This window comes from Amphiprion ocellaris, chromosome 13 (genome assembly GCF_022539595.1).
Source record: "Amphiprion ocellaris isolate individual 3 ecotype Okinawa chromosome 13, ASM2253959v1, whole genome shotgun sequence".
NCBI lineage: Eukaryota > Metazoa > Chordata > Actinopteri > Pomacentridae > Amphiprion > Amphiprion ocellaris.
This window is the reverse complement of record NC_072778.1, coordinates 5,779,747-5,793,484: the sequence shown is the minus strand read 5'-3', so window position 1 is coordinate 5,793,484 and position 13,738 is coordinate 5,779,747. Positions and strand designations below refer to the sequence as shown.

Here is a 13,738-nt window from a genome sequence, read left to right as displayed (position 1 = left end):
CAATATTGGTATAAAAATGTAGTATCGGTCAATATCGTTATCGGTTTTTTGCCTGTCATGAAAACCGATAAAATAATGCCTGGATTTCGCCGGCATTTACTGGCGTGCAAATGATGACATCATCAAATTGCATTCGGTGGGGTATCACAATAAAACTAGGCATGATGTGTTTATTTCATGACAGGATATGTGATGTTACCTAAAATTTGTTTAATAGCCCACATATATTTGTATCGGTTGATATCAGAATTGGAAATTGAGAGTTGGACAATATCGGCGTATCAGTTATGGACAAAAAAGGCCAATTTTGGACATCCATAAACAAAACCATTAAACATGGGCTGAGAATTGAACAAAAACTCCAACTCATACCAATGCCATTTAGTCCACTACTACCATCTAGAATTGTAGTCCCAGTGCTAATAATAGTTTATCGATTGCTTTTTCCCATCAACATGGATGACTACTGGTAAGTGGAGAAGCATGAGAAGTGGATGATCATATCTCAAACATTAGTTGGAAAGAAAGAGCTGGACACCATGAAAAGCAGGCATCTTTCTCTGCATGACAATTACAATAAGCACAACTTGGCTGAATCCTTCAAAGTCAAACTGAATGCTCATCGACTTACCTGCCACCTTTCTGTGAGAGAAAATATTATGTCAGTTTTCAGGGATGAAACAACAACACACATATAAAAGATGGAATCAACATTAAGTTTGAGCACTGACGATAGTGAGGGGGAAACATGGCACACTTTGGAAGACTGTTGCAGCCAGACAGAGAGAGAAATCTGATTAGCCCATTAGAAAGGACGGCCGTCAGACACAGGAGTGTGGCAGGGATCAAAAGTGACACTGCATGGATGAAGGTGTCTATTTAAAGAAATGCAAGAGGTTCGTGGGCAAGGTTTAAAAGAACTGTATGAGTTTATGGGGGTTGGAAACAAAGGGGTTATGGGGGAGGTAAAAGCTAAAGCAGACCTGCTTCCTCATCCTCATCCTCCTCCTCATCATCATCATCAGAGCTGGATGACGAGGGGGCTGCTGCTGCTGCTGCTGGGCCTGAGGTGGTGGCAGAGGCAGAGCTAGCTCCACTATTAGCAACATATCCGTACTGCACGCCTGTTGGGAGGAGGGGAGTGGGGAAGGTACAGAAGAAAACCAACAGGACTGGGTGACTGTCATCAGACTGAGCCGCCGTGATCGTACACTTCATGCTATGTGACGTGTGTGTTTAACTCTCTGAATCTCCAAAATCTACCAGCAGGTTTGAAAGACATGTCACCAAAATCACATTTATCAAGCCAGGACAAAAAAAGGATTCCTGGATAGTCAACTTTCCTGTGATGTGTGATTCTTTCAAGAATATGACCAACTCTATTCAAGATCATTTATATTCAACATGTCTCACTTGAAAATTTACCCAAAATAAACTGCTTATTCGACTGCACTGCAGGCTATGTATGCACAGAGCATAAAGGAGACATGTATGGGAACAAATTGGACATAGAGAGGAAAATAAACTCTACTTGTCCAATAAAATTAATGCAGCACGGTTCAAAATGGCATACAGAGGAGTAACCTGTCAGTAAGTTGTTGGAGGATACATACAGCATGGTGAAATATCTTTCCGGAGGTGACTTGTAGAGTAGTGTGATAAACTCATAACTGGTCTCAAAAGGCTTTTTCTTTTTGAAGTTAAATAGTAAAATATCTATAGAATGTGGAGGTTAATCTGTTTCTGAGTACTGAAACACCTGTGGACACTTGCATGTTGATCCCAGGTTTTTCCTAATTTTCTAAAATAAATCAAATCAATCCATTTTTTGTTTTCTCTTTTATGATTTATGGCATTTCAACTGTGTAATACTGCACAAAAGACATTTGTGAGTTTCCTCTATTTCTAGTCATTGTTATTCTGTTTTCATTGAGGTGCAGGAATTTATATTGCAGTGAAAAATGAGCCCATTTCTGAGGCCCGCAAAAAAATGCCCAGAAGCTGCTTTGGGTTCAGAGGGTTAAGCTTTTTCCAGTGGCATAATCAAGTAGGTTGTTGGCTTCCCATTTCTCTTTAAAACAAACTACATTTTCGACCAGAAAGAGGAATCTATTCTGCATAAAGACCCTCAAGCACAATTTAAATAGGTCAAGATCACTTGAAGTTTCTGGCAATGATGAAGATGCTGAAAGTTACAGCTTGTCCCACAACAAGTCATCTTGCAAAGGCAGGTTTTAACATTACCTATACAAAATAAAATTTACACAAAATGAAGTGTAAAGTGGGCACTGCATATCTCTTAGCATGAAAACTAATTGGATCACAAGAGAATCCCTTACAGCACATGGGACTTTATTTCTACTGTTTTCTCAGGCAGCAGCTGCTGCCATCCAACAACCTGGGCCTGCAACTAATGATTGTTTTCAATATTAAATCATCTGTAGCTTAATTTCTCAGTTTATTGATTAGCTGATGGGTGTAAAAAATAGAATAGAAAAAGGAGAAAAAATGTTTACTCTCACATAGAAGGGAAAAAATGAAAATCTTCAAATTTAAGAAGCTAGAATCAGCAGATTATTACTTATTTACCACCCAACTTACTATTCTTCTTAAAAAATATATTTAAAAAAATTACTGATTATCAAAATATTGCCAATTAATTAAATAGTCAATTGCTGAAGCTCTACTCAGCAAAATCCACACAACTGATTTTTTTCACAGCGCCGCAAATTTTCAAAATTGAACAAATATGTCACAAAAACCATCACTAAAGGCCTCATAATTGGCCACAATAATTCCAATCACAGCATTCAGCATAGCAATACCATTACTTACTTTAAATACTTATTTAAAACAAATTATTGTATTACTACGACAGGGATGTGTTTGTTCTTTGTAAAGCTGTTCTCCTGCATTTATATAACATGTCTGCTGTTGCCTGAGGCTGACATCAGTGAGAGAAAGGAAACTCATTTGGACACATTTTTCTGACTGCAGAGAGTAAAACCTGTAAAGTGTTGTAAATATTGGATCTGACTACACTACTGAAGAAGTTTCTTCTATTTGGTGAAGCTACGCAAACTGTTTTTAATCCAATCTGAATGATTCTTAAACGCAGGTGCAGCTGGTGCAAAAGTTGTAACCTAATAATGTAGATAAAAAATGTACAGGTCACAGTCAAAATATACCAGCAACAGGCAGTTAAGTGATAACCTGAAAGCCTGAAACTTGCGAAAACATTTGAAGTGTGTGTGTGTGCAACAGATTACATGTGTCACATTTCCAGTGCAGCTGTGAACATAACAACTATTCACACACACAGTTATACCGTCAATTTAGGGCAGGAGACATTCAGACTGAACATCTGAACACAGGCTCACCGACAAGTTTCCACAAGAAGAGACAAAAACCAATATCCAAGCAGCAAAAAGGACTTTTCAGCTACAAAAAGTTGCTTGTTCTAAGCTGAAATGGGTATTTTGTCTGGCAGGATAACTACATGGTGGCAGTTAGTCTTTGTACACATACAGAAACATCAATAAATAAAGTCATGGCTAACACTTTGCAGTTCCAGTGTATTTAACTTATTGAAGACTGGTGTTGTGTCATTGTTACCTTGGTGATGGCCCGGTGAGGAATGGACTGAAGTGGAGGGGGTTCCTGAGGGCGGCTGGTCTGTGTCTGCACCACCACTGCTTTGAGGGACCCCACTGTAGGAGTCATAGCTCAGGGAGGCCTGGTGGCTTTGGGTGTAGCGTTGGTGGACTGCGTTGTGGGCTGCAAGGACAAAAAGAGAACATATCCAAAAATAAAACATCTAGCCAGGAGAGGACTAAATAAAAGATTTTATAAACAGAAAATGGAGGTTTGTATGTACATAAATCTAATTTTTGAATGAAGTCTGACACTTAGGAAATGACACAACCACAACTGGTAAACAGTAAAAACAGCCACTAATAATAAAATGTCACTGCTCTGCAGCTTTCTTCGCAGGCTTACTAAAGGATCGTTTTGGTTTGAGACACATTGATGTGTTCATTTATTTTCTTTTTAAATCAAAGAAAGCCACAGCAGTAGCAACAGAGCTAGGGCTGGACCTGAATATCCGAATATTCGGTCATGACGGTTTAGATGTTTAGAAAATTAAGTTCAATTTCAACAATATTATGCCTCAGTTTATCATTTACACATGTGCATTACAACTTACAGATCACAGTGTTTCCACAAAGGCACAAACGATTTAGTCTGAAGTATTTGGAACAGAACAATATAGTATTTTACTTTATGATCAAAACAACTTGTTAAGGGATTGAGATAATTTTAAATTTATGTTTTGACACATTCACAATTTTCAGTTAATATCTTCTCTGTAATCTTTACACTTTGCAAAATCGCCCCCCGATGGCTGGAGTAGACCCTCTAGTGGGCTAGTTTTGGCCCGCGGATCATATGTTGGACACCACTGGTATAGCCCATTAAGTGCAGAAACAGGTCTGTGCAATTCCAACTTCACTGCCAGGGTATGCACCTTCAAGTTTCAAGGAACACCAGCAGCACATGAACCTCAGAGTAAAACATCCAGTTAAACTTACCTGTGCTTCCTTGACCGTTGACAACCGTTGGCGCCGTCTGACCGGGAGGACCCACACCGTACCCAGGCTGCACTGCTGTCGTAGAGGGTGGAGGTGCAGCGCTGTACTGGTGTAGGGGAGCACCCACCATCTGGGTGGGTATGCCTACGGGTGTAGAAGTGCTCTGGGAGGAACTGAGGGTGCCATACTGGCTACTTCCTGGAGCAGACGGGTAAGAAACAATTGGGCAGAGGGGAGCTCCAGGGCCGCTAGCTGTCACAGGAACCAAGCTGGGATGCTGCTGTGCTGGGGAAGGATGGTATGACTGCTGTCCATAGTAGGATCCTGGAGTGGCATAGGGTGGATGCGGCTGGAATGGCTGTTGGTTGTAGTGGGCATTTGTTGGTGGAGGCGCTGCAGAGGGAAGGGCGGCATATGGCTGAGAAGGAGGGGCAGAGCTCAGAGGAGCACTGTATGGCGAGGGTGCTACATGATGCTGCGGGAGGTGGTTTTGCTGCTGCTGCTGATGGTTGTTGTGGTAGTAGTTAGCACTGTGGGCATTGTTCGTGATGGGTGCTTTGTTGGGAGCAGGTGCAGCATGGCCAGGAATGGTGGAGTAGCCCTGTTGTTGAGGTGGGGCTCCATAGTAACCTGCAGGTGGGTACATGGATGGGTATGTCTGCACTGGACCTGAAAGGAGGGAGAGAACGAGAAAGTGTAATGACTTTTCTGACAAATATTTCAGATAATATCACCATTTAAGTAACGTCAAACCGGATAAATTATCAGTACATGTGGACAGCGTTGCAGGATTGAAATCATAAATAAACGACGGAACAACCAAATGCTAAGTGTATCTGTATTAGTCTACATACATCAGATAATAAATACCAAGAACTATCAAGGTAGGTCAGTATACGATTTCTGAATGTGGATGCTTTGCCCTGGTCAGTTGCAAACTTAGCAGGTCACGCAGTCACACTAACGGACAGGCACTCACAAGCTCACACCACACTGTGTGAAGTGATGTGGGGATGTTTTTTCCACATTTAAACACCAAAATTGGCCCAAGAACATCACAGAGAGCGCACAAAATCCTAATACAGCTTTCTTGTACGCTTTGCCATTCAACTTCACATCTAAGACGTGACTGCAATGAAGACAGATTCTGTAATGGGTCAGATTAACTCCCCCCAAAAAATCACCCATACTAAATATAACCTGGGTATTAGCCAAAGTTCAGTTTGTTGCTTCCAGCTGTTTGTAGAGTTCTCTGAATCTATCCAATACCCGAATCATCAACAGAAGCATCTCCAAGAGAGGGTTGTGCACATTTACACACAACTTCAGCAGATTCTTAATTGATTGTTATCACAGACTATCCCTGACATGAAGACAGGTTGATCAGGATCTTGGGAGTCACACTGTGTACTTTTTGGTGAGCTGTTACATGCAGAGTTCGTTTAAAATCTGCAGTTAAATCATTAGTAGCCGTCCTCAGGCTGAGTCCTGAACTTCATTGGGATATTTCAACTTCACTTTTAGTAAATTAGTGGTTAGATTGCCATCACACATGGACAGATTTTTTTACAGCTATAGTTTACAAAATGTATACATAAACTGTGCTGTTGTTTTGTCAGTTTGATAGGCTGCACTTGGTTTAGATTTGGTGAATTAGCACATTATTATTATTCTGCATCACTGGATGTGCTCTCCAATTTTGCATGCACCTTTGCTCTCTTCATCACTGTGGTCTCAATGAAGCTGTAAGGAACACTGTGTCTGAATGACTAAAAACAGATTGCTTAAGACACCAATGTTAGATATTCCAATCTGAAAAGAGCTACACTGGCATTTTCAGCTAACCTCTATTCCACAGCTGCATAATAGCTTCCCTGAAATTCAGTGGTTTTAGTGTGTCACCCCAAGATTTTCAGTGGCACCATCTGGCCACAGCTATGACAAATTTCTGGAGGAGCCACTGCAAGCTTGTAGGTACAAGCTCAGGAATAAAAACCCAGAATAGAGGATAGCATTAGCTGCAGAAGACAAGCTACATCAGCAGCCGTTACCTCAGCAGGGAGGGTTAATTCCAGCTAGCTCTAAGCACAACGAGCATCCCTCACACCAACACAGCACCTATCAGTCAAAAGCAAATTAATTCAGAGGAAATTAACTAAACGGTTATTCGTTGGAATTTCAATAGAAAGCGAACAGTATGAAGTGATGATGCGCAATCTGTCAAAACGGCTATTATCTGAGCTAATGCTAGCCGCTACCTGCTCTACTAAGTTAGCTAGAGTTAGCAAGTGACTACCGTTAGCTGAAACCCTCACAGTTTTAATGTATATTTGATTTATATTGACCGTCCCCATGATAGCTAACGGCAAAAGACAGTTGTAGAGAAATTAAATAAAACAGAAAGAAAGCGAAAGACAAACTATCTGACATCAGGGGGTTAGCATGCTAACGGCAGCGGGCTGGCTAATCGCATCATCCGGCCTGCGTTACCATTCTGATAGGGGGGCGCAGCTCCGCCGTTCGGCGTTGAGTTCTGGCTGTAGCCGGCGGAGCTGTTCAGGTTGGTGAAACCAGACATTGCTCGGTCCTGCCGTCCTTACGCCCGCAGATACACGGCTGGGTAAATATACATGAGCGTCGGTGTCCGAAAGCCTCGCTTCCCCCCAAAAAACGGCGTTAAAAAGGCTGCTGTTGGTCGTTGGAGACCCGGGCAGCCTGGCCAGGTCCGCTCGGCTGAGAGCTGAAGCCTCCAGTCTCACGAGAGGAGCGGAGCTGCCTCCTGACTGCGGGCTGATCGCTCCCCCTGGCGGAGCTCTACCGCAACTGTGGACCTTCAGCATATCTTCGCAGTTGGATTTTTTTTTTTTTTTTTTTTTTTTTACAGTTATTTATGTAATTCTATTATCATATCCCTAATACATTTTTTTTCTGCACTGACATGTCTAATGTCTGATTTCTCTCACAAACTATGCAGGAAGATTCATGTTTTTTTCTGCAGCATGTAAATATGCTGCAAGTATATAATGTGATACTGTAGATTCTTAATACAGAAGTAAATATTCTGGTATATTTGTTTAATAAATACTGTTGCATTCTCCTATTTCAAATATTTAAATTAGTTAAATAAGTTTCTCTTTTATAGTATATTATAATAAAAAACAATATTAACCATAATATCTAGTCAGGTAAAGTTGTACAATAAATAATATTGTGGGGTCTTAATCATAATGTTTGAAAATTTACATAACGCTGATCGTATTCCTCTACTTTGTCTCGGGGTGAACATCAAATCTTCATCTTAAATAGTCTTGCTTCAACGAGTATTGCTAATTTTATACTTAGTTGCACACCTTTGGCCTGTTTTTGCATGCGTTCACTCACACACATTATCATTTTCACATGCACAAGGAAGTTCTTCCACAAATGAGTTTTAACCAAAGTAAGGAACACAGATGTTTTGCTGCTTGTGGTTTGCTTAGGGAACACCTGCAGTTGCAGTAACCTTTATCAGCCAGGGTTTGCAAGGTTTGGAAAACATACAGTCAGTAGTGCATGACGCACGTTTTGCATATTTGTAGTTCTACAAAGTGCACTATGAATTACTGTCATTATTTTTTACCAGTACCAGTGGAAACAAATGAAACACATCAGTAATCCTCTAAACATTTATCACAGCTCAGCGCTGTGATTTGAAAAGAAAACAAATTTCCATGTGTAAACAAATAAGCTGAAATTCAGCTTTCATTACAAATGTTCACAATATTCACATAATAAAATTTACCCTCATACTTATTCAATAAAAGACGATTAAAAGGTTTCATTAGTTAATATCAACTTCATGGATGAATCTGTCTTCAAGGCTTACTTCGAATATACTTATTCCCAGCACCCACATAAAAAACATCTGAACTTTAAAACACGCTTTGAATTGATCATTAATAGTGAGTCCACATTTTTCAGGCACTAAAGTCCAATCGTTGTGTTGCTACACATCCTGAGGGATTCTGGGACGTCCGTCGGTGCATTCACACTCCTCTTTGTGATGCTTGGTCGCCTCACCCTGAGCCTGTCCTTTGGTCTGGCAGGTGGGGCAGCAGGCGGTGTGTCCGTCCTGTCTGCAGCTGGGGCAGGACAGAACCAGCTGGCAGCAGAACCGGGTGGAACACAGCTCATACAGGTCCCACGGACAGCCGCAGTACCTGCAGCCTGAACAGACACCCTGAATTAATCAAAACTAATGCTAGAAAATGTGCGTTTACTGGTGTTTTCTGATGCTGTTAGCAAATTCTTTGTGTAATTTAATGTGCTGATAAGAGGCTCTGTTCACACCAACCTGAGATGACATCATTGTTGGAGGAGATGGCGTAGCGTTCATCAAACACAAAAAGTTTCCCTCGATAGAAACCCTCCGGGAAACGCTCCAGGTACTTGTGAATTCCACCTTTCAGCTGGTAAACCTCTTTACACACGTCCTACGTGTAAAGCAGGAGATCAGTGTTAACATGAAGTGATAGAGCAGGCTGCACATCAGCAATTTAAAAACTATGACTGAACTGCTCCCATTGTGGAGAATCAGCAGCCAGCAGGTATGTAAGTGAGATGAGCCAGTTCCATGAGAGGCTGCAGCAAAATCCACCCCAAATCAATCAGCTTACTTTGGAGCGGAGGTAGGCGGAGCCGCGCTCACAGCGGATCCCTCCTGTGCAGTACATCAGGACCTTCTTGTCTCTGAACAGTTCCAGGTTCTGGTCGACATAGTCGGGGAAATAGCTGAACTTCCGGATGTTTGGGGCCAGACATCGAGTGAACTGCCCCTGGAGAAAATTAAAATTGCAAAAATTTAGTCAAGCAGTCTTTGTACTTTGCTTTAATGCATTTTGAAAGAACAATTCACTACAAAATACCATTGAACTAACCAACATCCACTTCAATACGATCGTTTATTGGGACCAAACTATTTGGGGAAAAAATCGAATTGTGATTTTTCTGAGATATCACATTTTGATTAGTGATATAACTTTTTGAAAGCAAGTTCAATGTGTACTGTGTGATTTATTTATTTAACCAGAAAGTCCCACTGAGATTAGAAATCTCTTTTACAAGGGAGACCTGGCCAAGGTAGCAGCCATACAAAACACACATTCGACAGGAAAACAATATAACAGACTGACAGTTATTATCTGACTAAAACAAGTTCCACCTGGCAACACCTGGCAAGCTAACATGATAAATATCACAAAATTTTTGCAAACAATAAGACCAGCCATGTTCTATATTTTTCTTACTGTCAAAAAATTACACAAAAAGCCCAAAACTGACAATGTTAAAGCCTGTTTAAATACTTCCGTTGAGTTGTCTGCAGTAACCTTGAGCCTATTCTGAAACCGCTAATCTTTAAAAATCAGTCATGCATATAAACTTTCACATTATTTTTGCAATAATTACTCAAAAGATACAGGAATGTTTTAGCTGCAGATTAATACACATTTGGTGCACTAGTGAATATTTGCAGCAGCAGGACGGTTGATGAGGGACATGTCATCTAGTGGAGGTCAGGTACAGCTGAACATACTACGTCAGAGTTCCACATCACGGACGACGCTTGTTAAATTGAAACAGGCTCCTGTTTTAGTAAACTACATTCATCTCAAGTTTTTTCCATTTGCTGATGGGCTGTTTTCAGTTCCAATTAAAATAACTTTGTATTCCAGTCACCTGTTACAACATTATCCTTCATAATTCTTTATGGCAGATGTGGTGACGCTGTACTACTGAACTGACCTGCAGAATCTGAATGGTTATTTAAAGAATTTCCTACTTACAATTTTACTCTCGTAAAAATTGCGGCAGTCCAACAGGATGGTGTCGCTGCACAAATCCCCTTTAGCCAAAAGAGCTTCAACTTCTTTATGAAACTCCTCAGGCTCCAGATGAACTCCTGAGAGACACGACACACACATGAAACTGAAAAATGAAAATGTTAACAATCCACACAAAAGTTTCAAGTCAGTTACAACATCACTGACAGAAACTTAACACATAAATACATAGCTAGGCGTGCAGCCACTTGGCATGTTTGCTAAGAAATGTGTAAAATAACTATAGGTATAATTTACATTATTAATAGAATCAGTGGTAGCAGCAGCAGAATTACAACACTATTGGTTACAAGCAAACAGCACCCGCCAGCTGGTAGGAAATAACATCAGGATCCACTCCCATTGGGACGATTTCCTTATAGACTCCGACCTTCAAGTCTGTGAAACACTCTGCTCCGCCATCACTGGTCTGAACAAACACAGATGGACAAAAAGTTCCATCAATATGCAAACAGCTTTATAAATTCATGGTATGCCAATAATTAGAACAAAATATTACGTATGTATATTATGACGCTACTCTCCTACAACATGAGTTTTCTTGAACAGATTCTCACCTTAAAATCTTCTTTATCCATCTTAAAAACAGGATGTGAATGCATTGCATTAATGTAAATGTCAGCAGCCACATTGGTGCCTCCAACTGTTCCATTGATGCCTTCTGTTGCCACCCTCACCTAAAGAAGACAGTATTTTTTAATGGGACAGTTCCATATAATTGCATGTTCCTTTCTTGTTAAATTTCTAAAATAAAAATATTTTTCTGTTCCTAATGTAAATGTCCTGGAGTCTCCTACTTGGAGATCGGATAGGAGACGTCATTAACCTTGCCGGTTAAATGGAGCTTCTCACACAAAGCTTTCTGCCAGGCACAGATGGCATGGGGATCTTCTACTTCACAGTAGCGGTAGTAGAGGAGAACCTTGCCTGGACCGCTAACAGAAAACAAGCAGACAGAGAAAAGCATTCAGAAATTAACTGAGCTCATAAATATTCTACAAATCAACCATGTTAATGCAATTTCATGCTGAGTTTAACATTACAAAGACATGACAGCTGTACCCATGGGGGCAAATCAAAGCTTTGTACTTTTTAAGTTGCTCCTCTGAAATGTGGCTGACGTCAGGTATCCAGGCAGAAATGTCTACTGCTTCGGTCTGGTGCTTATTTGGCTGCTGTGTTTCGGGCGCTTCTTCCAGTTGCATTAACAAACGCTCGTACGTGGCCTGTGTGAGCTGCTGTAGTTCAGCATTATGAGTTCTGGCCACGTGTTTGTGAATGGCAGAGTGTTCGTTGAAGGTCTGGCTGCAGCAGCACCAAGATGTGACTCCGTCCTCCTGACTGCTGTCCGTCTTAGACGCCACAAAGGCAGCAAATGACTGAAGATGAAAAAACGTAAAGCACTTTTAATGTGGCCTACTGTAGGTTCTTAACCTCAATATTCAAATTACTCAGGTAAACTGTTATTAGCAAGAATATTGTGGGCTTTTAAACTTTTTTTTTTTTTTTTTAATTAGTCAGATACATTTTAGGTCATTTTGTAGGTTCTCAACCCTAATATTTAAATGACCAAGGCAAATTTGTATTTCACATACCTATGCAGGGTTTTGACCATAACATTAAAATTACACAGGTATATTCACATAATAAATATCACTGTGGGGTCCTAACCTTAATATTTAAAACAGTCAGGTAAATCTGTATTTCATATAACTTTGTAGGGTTTTAGCCATAATATAAAAATTACTTTAGTAAACTGCTATTTTATGGAATACTGTGGAGTTTTAATCTTAATTTTTAAAATAATCCAGTAAATTCTCTATTTCAAGGGTATTAGCCCTAATATTTAAATTGCCACGGTAAATTTGTATTTTGTACAATTTTAAAGGACCTTAGCCTTAATATTTAAAGCAACAAAGTAATTTTGTAGTTTACCTATCTTCGCAGGGTTTTGAGCATAACATTGAAATTACACAGGTATATTCACATAATAAATAATACTATAGGGTCTTAACCCTAATATTCAGAATAGTCAGGTAAATTTATATGTAATTTTGTCGGGTTTTAATCAGAGTATTCAAATAACTGGTAAATTCACATCACTAATACTGTAGAGTCTTAACCTCAGTGTTTAAATTATTCTGGTAAACTGTTATTGAAAAGAATACTTTGGAGTTTTAATCTTATTTTTAAAATTACGGTAAATTTTCCATTATTTTGAAGGGTCTTAACGCTAATATTTAAAAGAACATTGTAAATTTGTATTATGTATAATTTTGTAGGAACTTAACACATAATAACTATCACTGTAGGGTCTTAACCTTAATATTGAAACTTAAATTCATAATGCTAATCTTATTTCTCTCTTGGAAAACACCCTGACTCAATATCTGCTGTTTTAAATGTGCTAATAAGTACTGGTGGCTTGACTTGTGTCTTGTGTGTTAAATTTTAATTATCTTATTGCTTTGTCACAGTAAAAAAGCAGAACTTCAGCAACTGTTTCATTTGTCAAAAAAGCATAATATAAAGTAATATATGTCAGTTCTCATATACTGCTACATGGCGGTCTTCCCAGCATAAGCAAACTGCTGCTCACCTTCCTCCTGCAGAAGCTGTAGTATCTCCTCTGAGAGGCAGACAACTGTCTCTCCTGTTTCAATCCGTCACACGATGAAACATCCACCTCCCAGTTCATGAACTCTGTTGTTGTTTCATCCGCTGCCATCGTGTTTAACAGCTTTTAAAACGTTCTTCACTTAGTTGGCTGGTAAACAGCTTTAGCTAACATTTAGCGCTTCGCCGTTTAAGCACTCATTTCATCAGATATAGTTCAAATAACAGCTAATAATAAAAATAAACTCCTAAACTTGTTAAGAAACACGTTACAAAGCTTATGGTTACATATCTGAATATCACCAGGCGTGCAGCAGACAAACCCATAGTGTGGATGGACGTCGTCTTCTGCTGCTGTTTCTGCCGCTTATGTTCTTCTTCTTCGAGGTGTAATTAGCGACTGGCGAACGACGAATTGGTGCAACAGCGCTGCTAGCTGGTGTGGAGGGTGAATCACAAGGTCTGATATTTAGAATAGAGAGGAGAATAGCCACTTTATTGCCATTAGTAATACACTCGTTGATGGATATTTGAACAAAATTTGGGGGCATTTGGTCGCCATCAGACTGGTAAAAAAAATAAAAAAAACATCAGTATAATACGGTGATACAGGTACAGGTACACGCACACACCTGTATTACCTTGAGAATC

At 39.9% G+C, this 13,738-nt stretch overlaps 2 protein-coding genes across 4 annotated transcripts in view; both read right to left on the bottom strand.

Annotated features, from left to right (window-relative positions):
• Positions 1 to 7,370, bottom strand: part of sec24b (SEC24 homolog B, COPII coat complex component) — a 51,919-nt gene extending 44,549 nt beyond the window's left edge. For 2 of the 3 annotated variants that reach the window (XR_004848578.2, XM_023285332.3), the window contains exons 1-4: positions 7,083 to 7,370; positions 4,593 to 5,261; positions 3,616 to 3,777; positions 984 to 1,124 (exon numbers count right to left, since the gene is read on the bottom strand). Coding sequence is in view for 2 of the 3 variants with exons in the window: in XM_023285332.3 (XP_023141100.1) it covers positions 984 to 1,124; positions 3,616 to 3,777; positions 4,593 to 5,261; positions 7,083 to 7,170 (1,060 nt within the window). In the remaining variant the exon portion in view is untranslated. The remainder of the gene's footprint in view (positions 1 to 983; positions 1,125 to 3,615; positions 3,778 to 4,592; positions 5,262 to 7,082) is intronic. The other variant, XM_023285333.3, reaches the window with a different exon arrangement.
• A 686-nt stretch (positions 7,371 to 8,056) lies between these two features.
• LOC111578486 (thiosulfate sulfurtransferase/rhodanese-like domain-containing protein 2) lies at positions 8,057 to 13,470 on the bottom strand. The gene is made up of 9 exons (XM_023285330.3): positions 13,071 to 13,470; positions 11,561 to 11,850; positions 11,298 to 11,406; positions 11,029 to 11,148; positions 10,775 to 10,880; positions 10,415 to 10,530; positions 9,248 to 9,406; positions 8,926 to 9,064; positions 8,057 to 8,798 (listed from the first exon to the last, which is right to left on the bottom strand). Exons 1-9 carry the CDS (start codon positions 13,197 to 13,199, stop codon positions 8,578 to 8,580), a joined length of 1,389 nt encoding a protein of 462 aa, XP_023141098.1. The 5' UTR covers positions 13,200 to 13,470; the 3' UTR covers positions 8,057 to 8,577.
• Between the last annotated feature and the right edge of the window lie 268 nt (positions 13,471 to 13,738).

Bases quoted from the DNA above. Each gene is read 5' to 3' on its own strand.
- LOC111578486 (XM_023285330.3), bottom strand. From the start codon at position 13,199: ATGGCAGCGGATGAAACAACAACAGAGTTCATGAACTGGGAGGTGGAT. The intron at 11,407-11,560 runs GTACAAAGCTTT...GTTTTCTGTTAG, and splicing joins TCAGAGGAGCAACTTAAAAA to CGGTCCAGGCAAGGTTCTCC. The intron at 11,149-11,297 runs GTTAATGACGTC...TGTCTTCTTTAG, and splicing joins AGCTCCATTTAACCGGCAAG to GTGAGGGTGGCAACAGAAGG.